Source organism: Ursus maritimus, unplaced genomic scaffold, assembly GCF_017311325.1.
Source record: "Ursus maritimus isolate PB19 unplaced genomic scaffold, ASM1731132v1 scaffold_2, whole genome shotgun sequence".
Lineage (NCBI taxonomy): Eukaryota > Metazoa > Chordata > Mammalia > Carnivora > Ursidae > Ursus > Ursus maritimus.
Window position 1 is genome coordinate 63,194,394 of NW_024424452.1, and position 14,759 is coordinate 63,209,152.

Genomic DNA, 14,759 nt, shown 5'->3' on the forward strand with positions numbered 1-14,759 from the left:
TGGATTAAAGAACTATTTATGGTCTTAACTTCTGATTACTGAAAAAAAATGTTTAATCCTGAACCTAATTTTAATCTAACACATTCCCAGCCCTATCTCCAGTTTCAAACTAATGTGTTCACAGATAATACACATTTTTAAATGAATTACATAAATTATTCCAAGGCTTCTTGAATTATCCTTCTTACTATAAAATTACTTATTTTCTCCACATGATAAACATACACTACAGACAAAAGTTTTTATCCCACTTGATAAAGTCTCAGAGAAGCTTAGGGACTTGAGCAGTAATTCACAGCTTGTTGGTAGGAAAGCCAGAAAGAGCACTGTGTTCTTGTACTTAATTACCACATCCTTGGCATTTTATAAAAGTCTAAGCTTAAAAATAAAAATGCTATCCATTTCGATCTGGAGTGATTATTAACACATGGTTATTTATAGGTTGTTTAAAGAGAGTGGTAAAAACCTTCATATGTTCTAATCCTGGAAAGTCTGTGTACTTTACAAATAAATTAATAATCTTCTAATATGCAAAAAAGTCTAGAATTTCCTTTCAACACCTTCTTAGTCCTTGTTCTCTTCTACATAAAAACAGAACAGGTGCTTCTTGGCTAAATTCAAAGTAACAAATTTATTTATATTTTTGGGAAAACAATTAAAACTGCTTGGTAGACCTGCAGGGAATGTCTGGGTGGGAAGTGTGATGAGTCCCAGACAACGGTGGCTGCTCCCAAAAGTCTTAGAGCAAAGAGGAAGAAACGAGTGTGAAATGTTCGGCTTCTAATCTGAAGTATAATCACATTAGCACCTAGTTGAATGTTAGAGAATAAAGCAATCTGAAAGATCTGGAAGATTTATCACTGAATATCCTTCCAAATTTGGGGTTTATTTGTGTTCTGAAATCTAAGTCTTATGCCTAACAGTTTAAATGCCAGGTAAAAAAGACAGAGTTCGATGAATGATACCCAGTAGCTGTAAGCCAGGCAGTCATTCTTTGTGATAGTTGATTGTTCAGGTGAGAGCATACCCCTTAATAGATACAGGTGGATTTTTTTTTTTTTTTTTTTTTTTTTTTTTTGTTTATGAGGACACAAAACACAAGTAGGAAAAAAAAGGAACTTGCTTAACTTTGCGTCAGATAATAAAACATATTAGAGCCAGAAGAGTTGAACTTTGGTGAAAACTTAAAGAGGGAAATATCATTAACCAACTACAGGCTGGATCCTTTCTCCTGTTCCTGTCTTTGGTCCCTACGAAACCCAAATTCTTGCTAATATTTTCTTTGATTTCCTTTTGCCCTCACCCCTGTTCCCCCATAAAGAAACTAGAACTCGTCAAGTTAGGTAACTTATTGAAGTGATGCAGCAGGTGAAGAAAGATTTAAACCCAGTTAAGTTTGATTCCGTGTTCTGTGTTCCTCCGACATCAATAAACCATCCCATAAACATAGTATTCCCTTTTGGGGGAAAAGAGGAACTATCACCTTGAAATAATCTCCAAAAAGATGTTTTTGTCTCAAAGAAGGCTGAAATTTTGCTCATGGAATCAGGGAATTTGTGAGGTGCTTTTTCCTTGAATCTTTTGCCGCCTTAAAAAATGTATGTGCGTTTCTATTTCTATTCTATAAATTCCTCAGCATGGCCATACCTAGAAATCTGATTGGAGTGGTCTCTGCACATCTAGTTGTCTGCAGCCTTTCGAGGCTGAGTGAGTGACTGAGAACATCCTCAAGTCGCTGTTAACCCACGTAGGAAGCTAGGATAGCCCCTGAATGCTGAGAACACTTTACATATTATTGACTGCGTGAGTGGATGCATTGTTTTATTTCCTTGATTTTAGAATTTTATCAGTTGAAAACACACAGATTTTAAGGGGGGGAGCACTAGAAGACACCACTAAATATTCAGTAAGATGTGAATTTTAGTCTGAGTCTTGATTTCTGAAATGTTAAAATGTGCATTTTAAATTGAGTAAATATAGCACCTCAATAACCTTAAGCTTTCCCGAATTACTTCTTTTGCCTTTATTTCCCATCTAGAACTCCTCTCATTCCATCCATTCATCTGCCAGTATCTAATCTTCTCTAATTTTCAGCTACTCAAACATGACTATATTGTTCTCTCAAAACTGCAATTCCCATCAAATTGTGTCAGCATCTCTCAAGTGCAGAGCCAACCAAGAGAAAATTGTGTGGAAAAATAGTAACAGTATTTCTTTCCATGGAGGTTTCCTTGTGGATGACTAAAAAGTGAGGTTTCATGGATTAGGAACTTTTGAGGACTTACTTAGGACCATATACCTATGATTAGGACCACATGACGTTTATCAAGACATTCTTCAGTACCTGCCATTGTGTGAGAGAAACAGATGAGAAGCCTCAGTAGACGCACAACGGTTCATGTGGGCAACACTTGTAGGAATAACATAATAACATGTTTTAAAACGCTGGATAATGTCAGAGGACAATTGTGTCTTTTACAAAGAGTTTTGACTTAAGTATGAATGATTTTATTGTGTCTTTACCTTGTTCCGACAATGAAATCTTACACTAAGTTGACTACTGGCATTTCTTTCATTGTTTTCCCATCAATCTTTTGCTGTATCACCAGAGGAATGTAGAAATACTGGATTATTATCTAATGAATTCCAAAGTCAGAGATCTTGGGTTCACTGTAAGATTTTCTTTAAGGCCTAGACAATGTACAGATCCAAAGGGATAATTCACACATGGATTTGCTATCTTCATTTGGGTTTTATGCATTTTGTTACATTATAGCTATACTATCTCCAGTGAAAATCATTTATTAATCCCTTTTAATTAATTTCTGAAATACAGTCAAAGCTAGTTGGGCTGGTTTTACCACTTTGAGTCATTAAACAGATTGTGATATGTTTGCTTTATGTGGTCTAAGAAGTGAAAGATTTGTCTGAAAATCTTAATCAAATTCTTAGATTGGTATTTGAGACATAATTTGTTGGAAATGGAGATAGTGGAATATTATTAGGGTGGAAGTATCGTATTCTACTTACTGTGATCTCTGTTGGTGAATCTGGGCTCCGTTCCCAGCTCCAAATAGAAATGCTAAATTATCTTGCTTAGATTTCTCATCTGTCATATGCTTCAATTTCCTACTTGTCTTTTTAAATTCTTTCTTGGTATTTTGCCAGAATGAACTAGAAAACGTCTCATGTACTTTAGGCTTTGAGAGAAAAGACAGTGTAAAATGCCTCAATTATCAAAATAAGTTTAACCAATTTGTGATTATCTACTTTTTGATTTTTCTCTCAGAAATCTTTAATCCCATAGGAGCTTCATTGGCTACTTGGCACAAATCTGATCAGGGCAAATTCACATCTTTTCCAGCTAATATGTATGTAGGTAATGCAGAAAGTTTTTGATTAATCTGTGCCCAAACTGAGTTATAAAACTGACTCCAAAATCCAAAATGCTGCTCAGGCCAAAACAAATGCATTTAAGAACATACTCGCAGTTTTTGATTATCCATGACACTTCTTCCTTATATAAGCATAAGCATATAAGTTTTACATAAGAATGGATTTTTGGGGATAGGCAGTGATGGGTATTAAGGAGGGCATGTATTCCATGGTGCACTGTGTGTTATACGCAAATAATGAATCATGGAACATTACATCAAAAACTAAGGATATACTGTATGGTGACTAACATAACATAATGAAAAATTATTATTAGATAAAAAAAGAGCTGTATAAAAAAAAGAATGGATTTTTAAGGGCATATCTGTCTTAATCTCAATACCATAATCAGTGAATTGTCCTTTGATTATAACAATTTAAAGAATTGTAACAGAAAATGTATCTTTCATTCTTATATTAAGTCCTTCAGTTTAGTGATTAAATTTAACTTTTGTCGTAAGTCTAAGAATTGTGGCAGTTATGAGCATTTATCTCACAAAATGAGATGTGGCAGTAACAGGAGTGATTTGCCCGTTTTTCTAGTATTCAGTGAATTTTTCAAATTCACACAGTTGGACCTTGAAAGACAGACTCACAGTTTATCTTTGACCTTTGACTGTGTCATATTCATGGGATTTTGTATTTGAGGGACAAGTGAAAGCTTTACACTTTACCCCTGTTGAAATTCCTCAGACACAGTCTTGGTAGTGGAGTAAGTGGGTGCATTGAAGTTAGAACACTATTCTGGAGACGGTCACTATTGCTCAAGATAGTCAGACATCTTTTCACAGCTGGCTTAAATGGCAATTTATATTCTTTCTTTTGTATTTTTTTTCCACAGCTGTTGTGAACTTGGACAATTCTGTGGTTGATCTGGAGACGCTTCAAGCTCTCTATGAGAATGTGAGTAATAGAAGGAATTTTATGTGTGAGTATATAATACATACACAATACTTGCCAATATGTACATCTAGACTCATCGCCTCAATGTCCTTTAAGAAAAATTGATCTGGGAGCACTGAATTTACTTAAGTATCAGTTTGTTAAAATACTTTCTTGGAAACCTCCTGGACAAGTGTGTGGTCTCATAATGTCAAAGATTGTGGTTCAAAGTATGCTGTATGTGAGGTCATTCACAACCCTTCTTTTGAAATACAATAGTCAGTACTTACGTAGAGGTTAATTTGAACTGAGTATTGTTCTGTGCACTAACCCAGTTAATCTCCACGTGAATACTCTAGGGAGGTTCAGTTATTATCCCATTTTATATATGAGGAAGTTTAGGCATAGCGAGGTCAGATGGATGGAAATCACACAGCGAATGTGGTAGAGCCGGGGTTTAATTCACTCTGGCTCCATTTCTCTCAACTGCATCGTTTGTTTGACCAAGTGGCGGGACATTCAGGCTTTCTTTTAGCAGCACTTTTTCTGAAGTTGGCAGGAAAAAAGTATAAGTAACAGAGAAGTACGACTGTAGCCTGATGTAGTCAGTGCCTTTGGGAAGTGTGATCTATGTGGTGATAAATGAAATGGTTTTAGATGGGGCGTGGCATTAAATAACATTGATCCACATAGTAAGAGAGTAATTATCTTATCAGGGCCTTTGTAGTACTTCTGATTATAATTAGGTGAAAGTCTCCGTGTGGCCCTATTTGTACCTGGTATTTCTGGATTCTCTCTCTCTCTCTCTTTTTTTTTGTCATTTTGTTTCTGCTCTTGTCTGTGCTGTGCCTAGTATTTAAGCCTCTGTTCTCTTTAGGGGCATGGCCTTATATTGGTCCTTGACTTTTCAGCCCCAAGTCAAAGACTTCCTGGCTCTGGAAGATACACGTGGTCAACGGGATGCAGACTTTCTTCCCTGACTACTCCCTTGGGAACAGTGTATTTGAACTACTTGTCCATTGTTGAACTTGGTACTTTTAAAACATATGTTTATGTGGTCTCCCCTGTGAAATTTAGACCTCTGTAGGAGAAAATATTTCCTGTGGTACATCACATAGAATCTATTGATTAAGTGTAGAGGTGGTGCCTGGTCAGCATGGTGAGCATAGGGGCTCAGTTTGATGGAGTCACTAATGAAGACTGAGAGGGGAGGTTGGCATGGTTGATTATGTAGTTGTCACTACATGATGGAAAACTGGAAAAAATAAATATGTATTTAGTGTATTAGTGTCCCAGTGAAATGGGTATTTAAAATATATCCATTTATAGATACAGAGAGTTTTCATTTCTCTTGAATCTTTGATACCAACTCTCCCCCAACCAGGAAAGCCATGAGGAAGATATGAGGAAATACCAGGGAAAGTAATTGCTTCAACACTTCATAATGATGTATGATGTTGGTATATGGCTAACTGTTTTTCTTAAATATACATTACACATACATATATACAAGTGCTTAGGTATACACATTATTTATATGTGTGTGTGTACATGTATGTATATTATATGAAGACATATGAATGTCTTATCCTGGTCTATCATGTGCAGAAATATATACAGAACAAATACAGAAGTGGGAACAAGTATATTTATGAGGGTAGTTTAATTTGCAGTGATTCAGAGTATTTTATTTGGTAGTTTTCAGCCTTTCAGAGCGAATTAATTTCATGAAATATAAATTTCTAGCTCTGAACAAACTAGATAGCTACCCAGAATTTGTGTCTAATTTCTTATCATCATACTTTGTGAAAGTTGAATGAGTATTAGCTGGAACTGGTTAAATTTGTGGTTTTCTTTTTATTGTTGTTATTGTGAAACAGTGGTTCAGGCTTTCATGGTGTCAGGAAAACACAATGGTGGGGACAGCTCACAGTAATATTAGTCCCAGCAGTAACAGGCTAGATGTCTTTAACAGCCGTCTATAGTAGAGGAACTTAATCTGTTATGAATAATAGATAATTGTATATAACATATACAAATAGAATTCATGCCAATTCCCAGTTAACTTCCATTAAACTACATGTCAAAAGAGGGAGAAATATTTGTTTTATCCATGGCATTATCCCCAGCATCTAGGGTTAAGAATTATTGGACATATAGGAAGTATTTAGTACTTGTTAAATAAATGTTTTTATATGAATTTATGAATGGATAGGAAAACCTCTTTTGGACTATCATGTGGTTTTTAGATACAGTTTTCCTGTTCAAACTGATTGATGCCCACTGGAAATAATGATCTATATTGAACATCTATTTGTGCTATTTTCATTTCTTTAGTAACAAGAGGTTTTCATGTGCAAAATAATTAATGGTTCTTTCCAGTGGGGTCTGGTAACCCCAGTCATAATTGACCGTAACCTGCTATATGTAAAAAGTTTGGTTGACACTTTCAAAAGGGTAAATGAGGTTTTAAAAATGTTGGTATTTTAAGAATTGTGCGTCATTAAGTAGAAAATACTGGGTACCTGTTTTTATGTTAGGTTTTTCAGTTTTCTGGGGATAAATGCTGAGGCAAAAATTTGTGCTTTTTTTTGAGTAATATACAACACCCTTAGATAAAGACTTCCTCACTTAGCGAATGAGTATGCATATAGCAAAGCAAGGAAATCCCCCTAAATTAAGAAACAATTGAAATACATATTCCCTATTCATGCAAGATGCATTTTTTTTTTAAGATTTTACTTATTCGTCAGAGAGAGAGCACAAACAGGGAGAGTGGGAGAGGGAGAAGCAGTCTCCTGCTGAGCAAGGAGCCTGAGGCAGGACTCCATCCTGGGCCCTGGGATCATGACCTAAGCCCAAGGCAGTTGCTTTCACAACTGAGCTACCCACATGTCCCAAGATGCATTTATTTCTAATCCCTTCTTTTCAGTTGTTTAGGTTCCTAAAACTTCCTGAATTTTTAGAAACAGTAATAGTTTAACGTCTATTATGCACCAATCATTACTCCAAGTCCCTTATGTGTGTTAATTCATTTAATCCTCTAAGTGCCTTACCTATGATTGATGAAGAAGAAATACTATTGTTATCTAACCCTTTTTAGAAAAATAAGACACTGAGAGGTTCCTACGACTCTGAGCTGGCTCGACACCTGGTCACTTCCCCTAAGGACTGTGCGGAAGCACAGAATTCCCAGACTGTGGTGATAACTGAGCAGAGCTTTCAGGAGGACCTGGGGTAGCGCTCTTCGGTGGAAAAGAACACGGGGTTAAAAAGTCGTAAGAACTCTGTTCAGGTTCCAGCACCACAATTAAACAGATGTAGGTCTTCATTCTTCAGTTTCCTTATTCTCATCTATAAATGGGGTTTCTAACAATTCGAATAACAACATCAACTTTTGGTCACCATCAAACGGATGGAGAGGGAGTTTTCTAGACTACTCAATACTATCACGCTTTCATTTTTTTGGAATAAAAATTAGTCTGGGCACAGAACTGTGATTGTCAAGTTGCATACGGTTACGTCTAAGACTGGTTAGGGTTAAGGGTGACAAAGGGCTGTGGGCCACATAGGGTGGAACTGAGCCTTTTCCTCCAGGGTCTCAAGGGTTTGCCAAGCGAAGTAGAGGAAGTACCTGTATGTTTACAAGCAACATGAATTAATAGAGAATACTTTTCAAAAGTTATAAAACTCAGAATGATACTACGTTACTCACAATCATTTAAAAAATCTGTTTTAGCTTTTGAAACAATCTCAAAGATACAATAAAGTTGCAGGTGGGATACAAAGAACTATTTTTTTCATCATTTGCAAATACATTGCCAACATTAGCCCCTATTACCCTGAATACTTTGGTGCATGTTACCTACATGTTTGTTTCCTTCATGTTGATGAAATTTTGGAGATTACTGCCTCAAGAGCCCCTTGTTGTTAGAGAAATCTTGCCTTTTCTTGGACTACCTTGAATCTTTTGAGTGTCCATCCAGTGGACTGACAGGAAGCTTGGGCTTTCTTTTCTCAATTGATACTAAATAGTATGTATTTCAGGATGAATCCAGGATGAACCCAAGACCATGGACCCAGTTATAGTTTATTTTTAGTGCACAGTGCAGATAATTTTTCTACGTATTTTAGTTGCTAATAGGTTGTGTGTTTACAGGTGACTGATAAAAATAAGGCAGTGTGCTGTGGGTATGCACATCTCTTGTGTACCTTGGTGGGTGTCCTTCCTACTTGCTACAGACTGTCCTCAAACTTTACAACAATATCATAGCTAGATTAAAATATGCCATAGTTTCATTCAGCATGACATGATATAAACATGCTTTTAATACTCTGTCCCTCCTCTCCTACTCCAAATCACACAAGGGCATATCCAAGAGAAGGTACAGTTCTAACTACATGAAACCAGTGAGTTTACTATTCCCAAGGGGACTAGGATTCTACCTATTTTCATCTACAGTATATCAGATAGGGGCAGCCCAGCAACCCATGCAACTGTAACAGAAGTTTTATATCTTCTTGATGCTATTTAATGGTGCGGAATGAATGAATGAATGAATGAATGAATGAATGAACTCTTTGAAACAGAAGCTCAGCCCAGTAAAATATTCAGGCTGTTTATCACTCCAGCTCCCTTCCCTTGCACACTCCCAGGTTCCTGAGTCACCTATATGTGGAGATTATGCCATCCGATTAATATGCACCAATCTGTCTTCATTTGTCACTACCACCTTCTTTTTATCTAAAAATATTCTAGGAATACCCTTGTGTCCTCTTATGTTCCAGCCAGAGAGCTGTTCTCATTCTGTACTTGTCTCCTCCCCCATCTCTCCCTTGTCAAAGCATGCTCAGATGTCCTCCAAGTTTAAAAGAAAGAAAAATAATTTATTCTCTTTCCTTCATTATTTATTTCATTAAAAATATGTACAGCGTGCTAACTAAGCGTCAGGCAGTGTGCTACGATCCCTCCAGTTTTCACGATGGAACGATGCCTCCCTCTGGTTCATGTACCCACACACTCAGAAAGAGAGAGAAGGAAAGATAGACAAGTGCAACCACAGATGGGATTTTGCCTTGAATCTTTAGATGGCTTTGGGCAGAATTAACATCTCAACAATATTTAGTCTTCTGATCCATGAACATAGAATGTCTATTTGTGTCATCCTTACTTTCTTTCATCAGGGCTTTATAGTTTTCAGTGTACAAGTCTTTCACTTCCTTAAGTAAGCTTATGCCTAAATATTTTATTCTTTTTGATGTTATTGTAGATAGGATTGTTTTCTTAATTTCCTTTTCAGATAGTTCATAGAAACACAACTCATGTTTTTGAATGTTAATATTGTGTCCTTTAATGTTTGGTAGGGGGGCACCTGGGTGGCTCAGTCAGGTAAGCATCCAACTCTTGATTTCAGCTTACGTCATGATCTCAGGATGGTGGGATCGAGCCCTGCATTGGGCTCCATGCTCAGCAGGAAGTCTGCTTGAGATTCTCGGTCTCTCTCTCAAAATAAATAAATAAATCTTTAAAAATAAGTAAATAAATATTTGGTAGAATTTGGTCCTGGGCTTTTATGTGTTGGGTGATTGTGGATTACTGATTCATTCTCCTTTGTTGTTATAGGTCTGGTCAGGCTTTCTTTTTCTTTTTGATTCAGCCTTAGTAGGTTGTATATTCCTAGGAAGTCATTTGTTTTTTCCTAGGTTATCCATTTTGTTGGCTTGCAATTTTTCATAGTTGTCTCATGATCCTTTTTATTTTTGTGGCATCAGTTGTGGTGTCTTTTTAATTTCTGGTTCTATTTATTTGAGTCTTCTCTTTTTCTTGGTTATTCTAGCTAAAAGTTTGTTAATTTGGTTATCTTTTTAAAAATCTCTTAGTTTCACTGATTTTTTTCTATTGTTTCTGTATTCTCTATTTTATTTCTGCTCTAAATTTTATTATTTCTCTTTTTCTCCTAAAATTGGATGTAATTTGTTCTGTTGTAGTTTGTCCCTCAAAGTGTAAAGTTAGGTTGTTTATTTCTTCTTCTTCTTTTATATCACTTTTTAGTGTTTGAAAAATTTTTTTCTTTTTAGGGCATTCTTTATTATTATTATTATTATTTTGTTCAATTAGCCAATGTGTAGTATATCATTAGGTTTTGATGTAGTGTTCAGAGATTCATTAGTCACGTATAACACCCAGTGCTCATCACAACATGTGCCCTTTTTTTTAAATTATGATACGTTAGTCACCATACAGTACATCCTTAGTTTTTGATGTAATGTTCCATGATTCATTGTTTGCGTATAACACCCAGCGCTCCATGCGATATGTGCCCTCCTTAGTACCCATCACTGGGCTAACCCATCCTCTACCCCCTCCCCTCTGAAACCCTCAGTCCATAGTCTCCTATGGTTGTTCTCCTTCTCTGATTTCTTCCCCTTCAGTTTTCCCTCCCTTCCCCTATGGTCCTCCAAACTATTCCTTATGTTCCACATATGAGTGAAACCAAACGATAACCGTCTTTCTCTGCTTGACTTATTCACTTAGCAAGCTGGTACAGCCACTCTGGAAAACATTATGGAGTTTCCTCGAGACAGCATTTCTTCTTTTTTAATGTAGGTGTTTATTGCTATGAACTCCACCTCAGTACTGCTTTTGCTGCATTCCATAAGTTTTGATATGTTGTGTTTTCATTTTCATTGGTCTCAAGATATTTTCTAATTTCCCTTTTGATTTCTATTTGAATCATTGGTTGTTCAAATGTGTCTGGTTTAATTTGCACCTACTTGTGAATTTTATAGTTTTCTTTCTGCTACTGGTTTCTACTTTCATTCTATTGTGATCAGAAAAGATACTTGGTATTACTTCAGTCTTCCTAAATTTCTAAACACTTGTTTTATGAACTCGAATGTATGACCTCTCCTGGAGAATATTCTGTGTGTGCTTGAGACACGTGCATATTCCATGGTTGTGGGGTTAAAAATTCTGTATGTGTTTGTTTGCTCCATTTGGTCTATGGTGTTAATCATACCCAGTGTTCCGTTGTTGATTTTCTGTCTGCTTGTCTATTCACCATTGAAATTGAAATGTTGACGTTTCCTTCTATTAATTGTCTTGCTGTTTATTTCTCTCTTCAGATCTGTCAGTGTTTGCTTTATATATGTAGGCGCTCAGATGTTATGGTGCATATATATTTATAATGTTATATCTTCCTAATTTGCCCTTTTATCCTTATATAATGACCTGCTTTGTCTCTTATAGTAGTTTTTGACTGCAAGTCTGTTTTTTTCTGACGTACGTATAAATTCCTTTGCTGGTTACTGTTTGCATGGAATGTCTTTTTCCATCCACTTAACTTTTAGCCTCTGTGTCCCTAAATCTAACAGGTGAGTCTCTTGTAGATAGCATATATTTACATCTTGTTTTCTAAACCATTCAGCCACTCTGTTTGATTGGTGAGTTTCATCTATTTACATTCGAAGTAATTATAGGTAGGGAAGTATTTGTTACCATCTTGGCAGCTGTTTTCTGTTTGCCTGTAGATCTTTTGTCTGTCTTTGCTCTTTCTGTCTTCCTTTCTGTTTCATTGTTGTTTTTGTTTGTTTTTGTTTCTTGTTCATATGCTATGATTCCTTTCTCTTTATCTCTTTTGCAACTCCTATAGGTATTTTCTTTGTGGTTACATGGGGTTATGTAAAATGTCTTATAATCATTATAGTTAATTATGCTGATAATAATTTAATTTTACTTCCATGTAAAAACTCTACACTTTTATTTCTCTGCCTCCTACATTTTATGTTATTGATTTCACAATTTACATATATTTCTTTTTTTTTTTTTAAAGATTTTATTTATTTATTTGACAGAGATAGAGACAGCCAGCGAGAGAGGGAACACAAGTAGGGGGAGTGGGAGAGGATGAAGCAGGCTCATAGCGGAGGAGCCTGATGTGGGGCTCGATCCCAGAACGCCGGGATCACGCCCTGAGCTGAAGGCAGACGCTTAGCCGCTGGGCCACCCAGGCGCCCCTCAATTTACATATATTTCTATTGTGTATTATTAGTTATTATACTTTTGGTTATAGTTTTAATACATCTGTCTCTCAACTTTTATACTAGTATTAAAAGTGATTTTTTTCACCACCATTTGAGTAATACAGATGATCTATGTGTTTATTTTTACCAATGGGTTTTATACTTTCATACGCAATATGTTGTTTAGTGTCTTTTCATTTGAAGTTGAAGAATTCCCTTTATCATTTCTTACAAGACATTTTTACTGGTGCTAAACTTGCTCGGTTTTTGTTTAGCTGGGAAAGTTCTTATCTCTCCTTTACTTTTGAAAGGCAGTTTTGTTGAGTACAGTATTCTTGACTGGCAATTTTTTTCTTTCAGCGCTTTGAATATATCATCTCACTCCCTCTTAGCTTACAATGTGTCTGCTCAGAAATCTGCTGGTTGCCTTATGGGGATTTTCTTGTTTGTGACAACCCACTTTTTTCTCACTGCCTTCAAAATTCTTTGTCTTTGACTTTTGACGTTTTGATTATAATGTATCTTGGGATAAGCCCCTTTGTCTTGATCTTGGGAAGGATTCTTTGAGTCTCATGAAACTGGATAGCCATATCTTTTCTAAGATTTTGGAAGTTTTCAGTCATTGTTTCTTTAAATAAGCTTTCTCCCCTTTCTCTTTCTTGTCTACTACTGGCACTCCCATTACATGTATATATAGATCTGCTTACAGTGTCACCTAAGTCTTTTAAATTATCTTTTTCATCTTGTTTTCCTTTTTGCTTCTTTCTCCTACTGGATTAATTCCAGTGAGCTGTTTTTGAGTTTACAGACACTTTCTTCTGCTTGATCAAGTGTGATTGAATCCCTTTTTTGAACTTTTCAGTTCAGTTATTGTATTCTTCAGCTCTATGATTTGTGTTTGATCCTTTTTAATACTTCGTTTCTTTGTTGAAGCTCTCACTTTGTTCATGTATTGCTCTCCTGACCTCAGTGAGCATCTTTAAGATAGTCATTTTGAACTTTTTATCAGGTAAATCCTCTATATCCATTTCATTAGAGTTATTTTCTGCACACCTATCTCGTTCTTTTATCTGGAACTTATTTCCCTATTTCTTCATTTTCCTTGACTCCCTGAGTTGGTGTTTGTGCATTAGACAAAACAGCCTGGCCCTGTACAGAGGACTCTTATCAATCATCTGTCCAAAGATTCTGATTGCCTCTTAAACCTTCATGCTAGTGCAAACTGCTATCTTTGATCGTAGAGGCCTCCAGGTATCTAGACTATGCCAGGACCCATTAGTCCTCTGAGACAGACAAGATGGAAGCTGGTGTTTTGAGAAGTTGCTTGAAAAGTTGGGATGCTGTATGTATGGTTCAAGTCCTTCACTCCTCAGAGAGATGCTGGGAGGTAGAACTTATTGCCTGCTTGCTCTGTGCTGAGCCAGGGGAAGGGGCTGCTTGCTTGACAAGAGCCTGCATGCTTTTCAAACTACTACGTGTTCATGGACCGTCCTCAGGACTAGTGAATGCTGCTGTCAGAGACAGGTGAGTTAGAAGCCAATCTCTTTGGGAAGAGCCAGAAAAGTTGTGATGCTAGATGTCTAGTCCTACTCCTTTACTTCTTAGGGAGAGCTGGGAGCTGGACTTTGCTGCCCATTCTCTGTGCCCTGGGCCAGAAGGAGGACCTATGCAAGTGCCTGTACTCTCATTCAAACTACTGCTATGTTCTCTGTAGCCCCCATAGGTACCAGTGAATGCTGAACTCTGTCACTCCCCAGAGACAAGTGAGTTAGAAGCCAGACCCTTGGGTAGTAAGCAGAGAAAAAATGGATTACTCGCTGTGCAGTCCAAAATCCTTACTCCTCAGGGAGAAGGTGGATGATGGGGGTTGTCTCCCAATTGTACGGCACCGTGCCAGTGGTGGAGATTAGGACAAGAGTGTGTCTCAGCTTTTCCTGTCAGTTTCAGTACGGCTTGCTTCATACTTGCCCAGGGTGCAGGAGTCTCTCACCTAGTTTCTGGATTTCTCACAAAGTGAATTGATGAATGTGTTGTTGTTGAATCTGTGTGTCCATGTGGGGAAGAAGAGGCTACAGCCTCTTATTCCAGCATCTTGCTAACATTACTCCCTGTTCCTTTGTTCTTAAAGATCAGGTTTCCCTCTAGTATAATTTCCCTTCAGCCTGAGGAAGTGTGTTTAATATTCTTTGGGTGCAGATCTTTCCGTAGTGAGCTCTCATTTTCTTTTATCTTAAGATGTCTTTATTGACTTTCATTTTTGAATGACGTTTTCATTGGATATAGAAGTCTGAGTTGACCATTTCTTTCTTTGTGCAGATTAAACATGCCCTGCTTAGCCCTGGCCTCCACTCTTTCTCATGGTAACATTAAGACATGTCTAGGCATTGTTTTCTCTTTATTTACTGTGGTTGACTTTGATG

At 36.9% G+C, this 14,759-nt stretch overlaps 1 protein-coding gene across 1 annotated transcript in view; it reads left to right on the top strand.

Annotated features, from left to right (window-relative positions):
• The window catches only part of FMN2 (formin 2), a 357,463-nt gene that overhangs the window by 190,790 nt on the left and 151,914 nt on the right, over positions 1–14,759 (top strand). Inside the window, exon 6 of the mRNA XM_040636046.1 lies at positions 4,277–4,338. Coding sequence (XP_040491980.1) covers positions 4,277–4,338 — 62 coding nt within the window. The remainder of the gene's footprint in view (positions 1–4,276; positions 4,339–14,759) is intronic.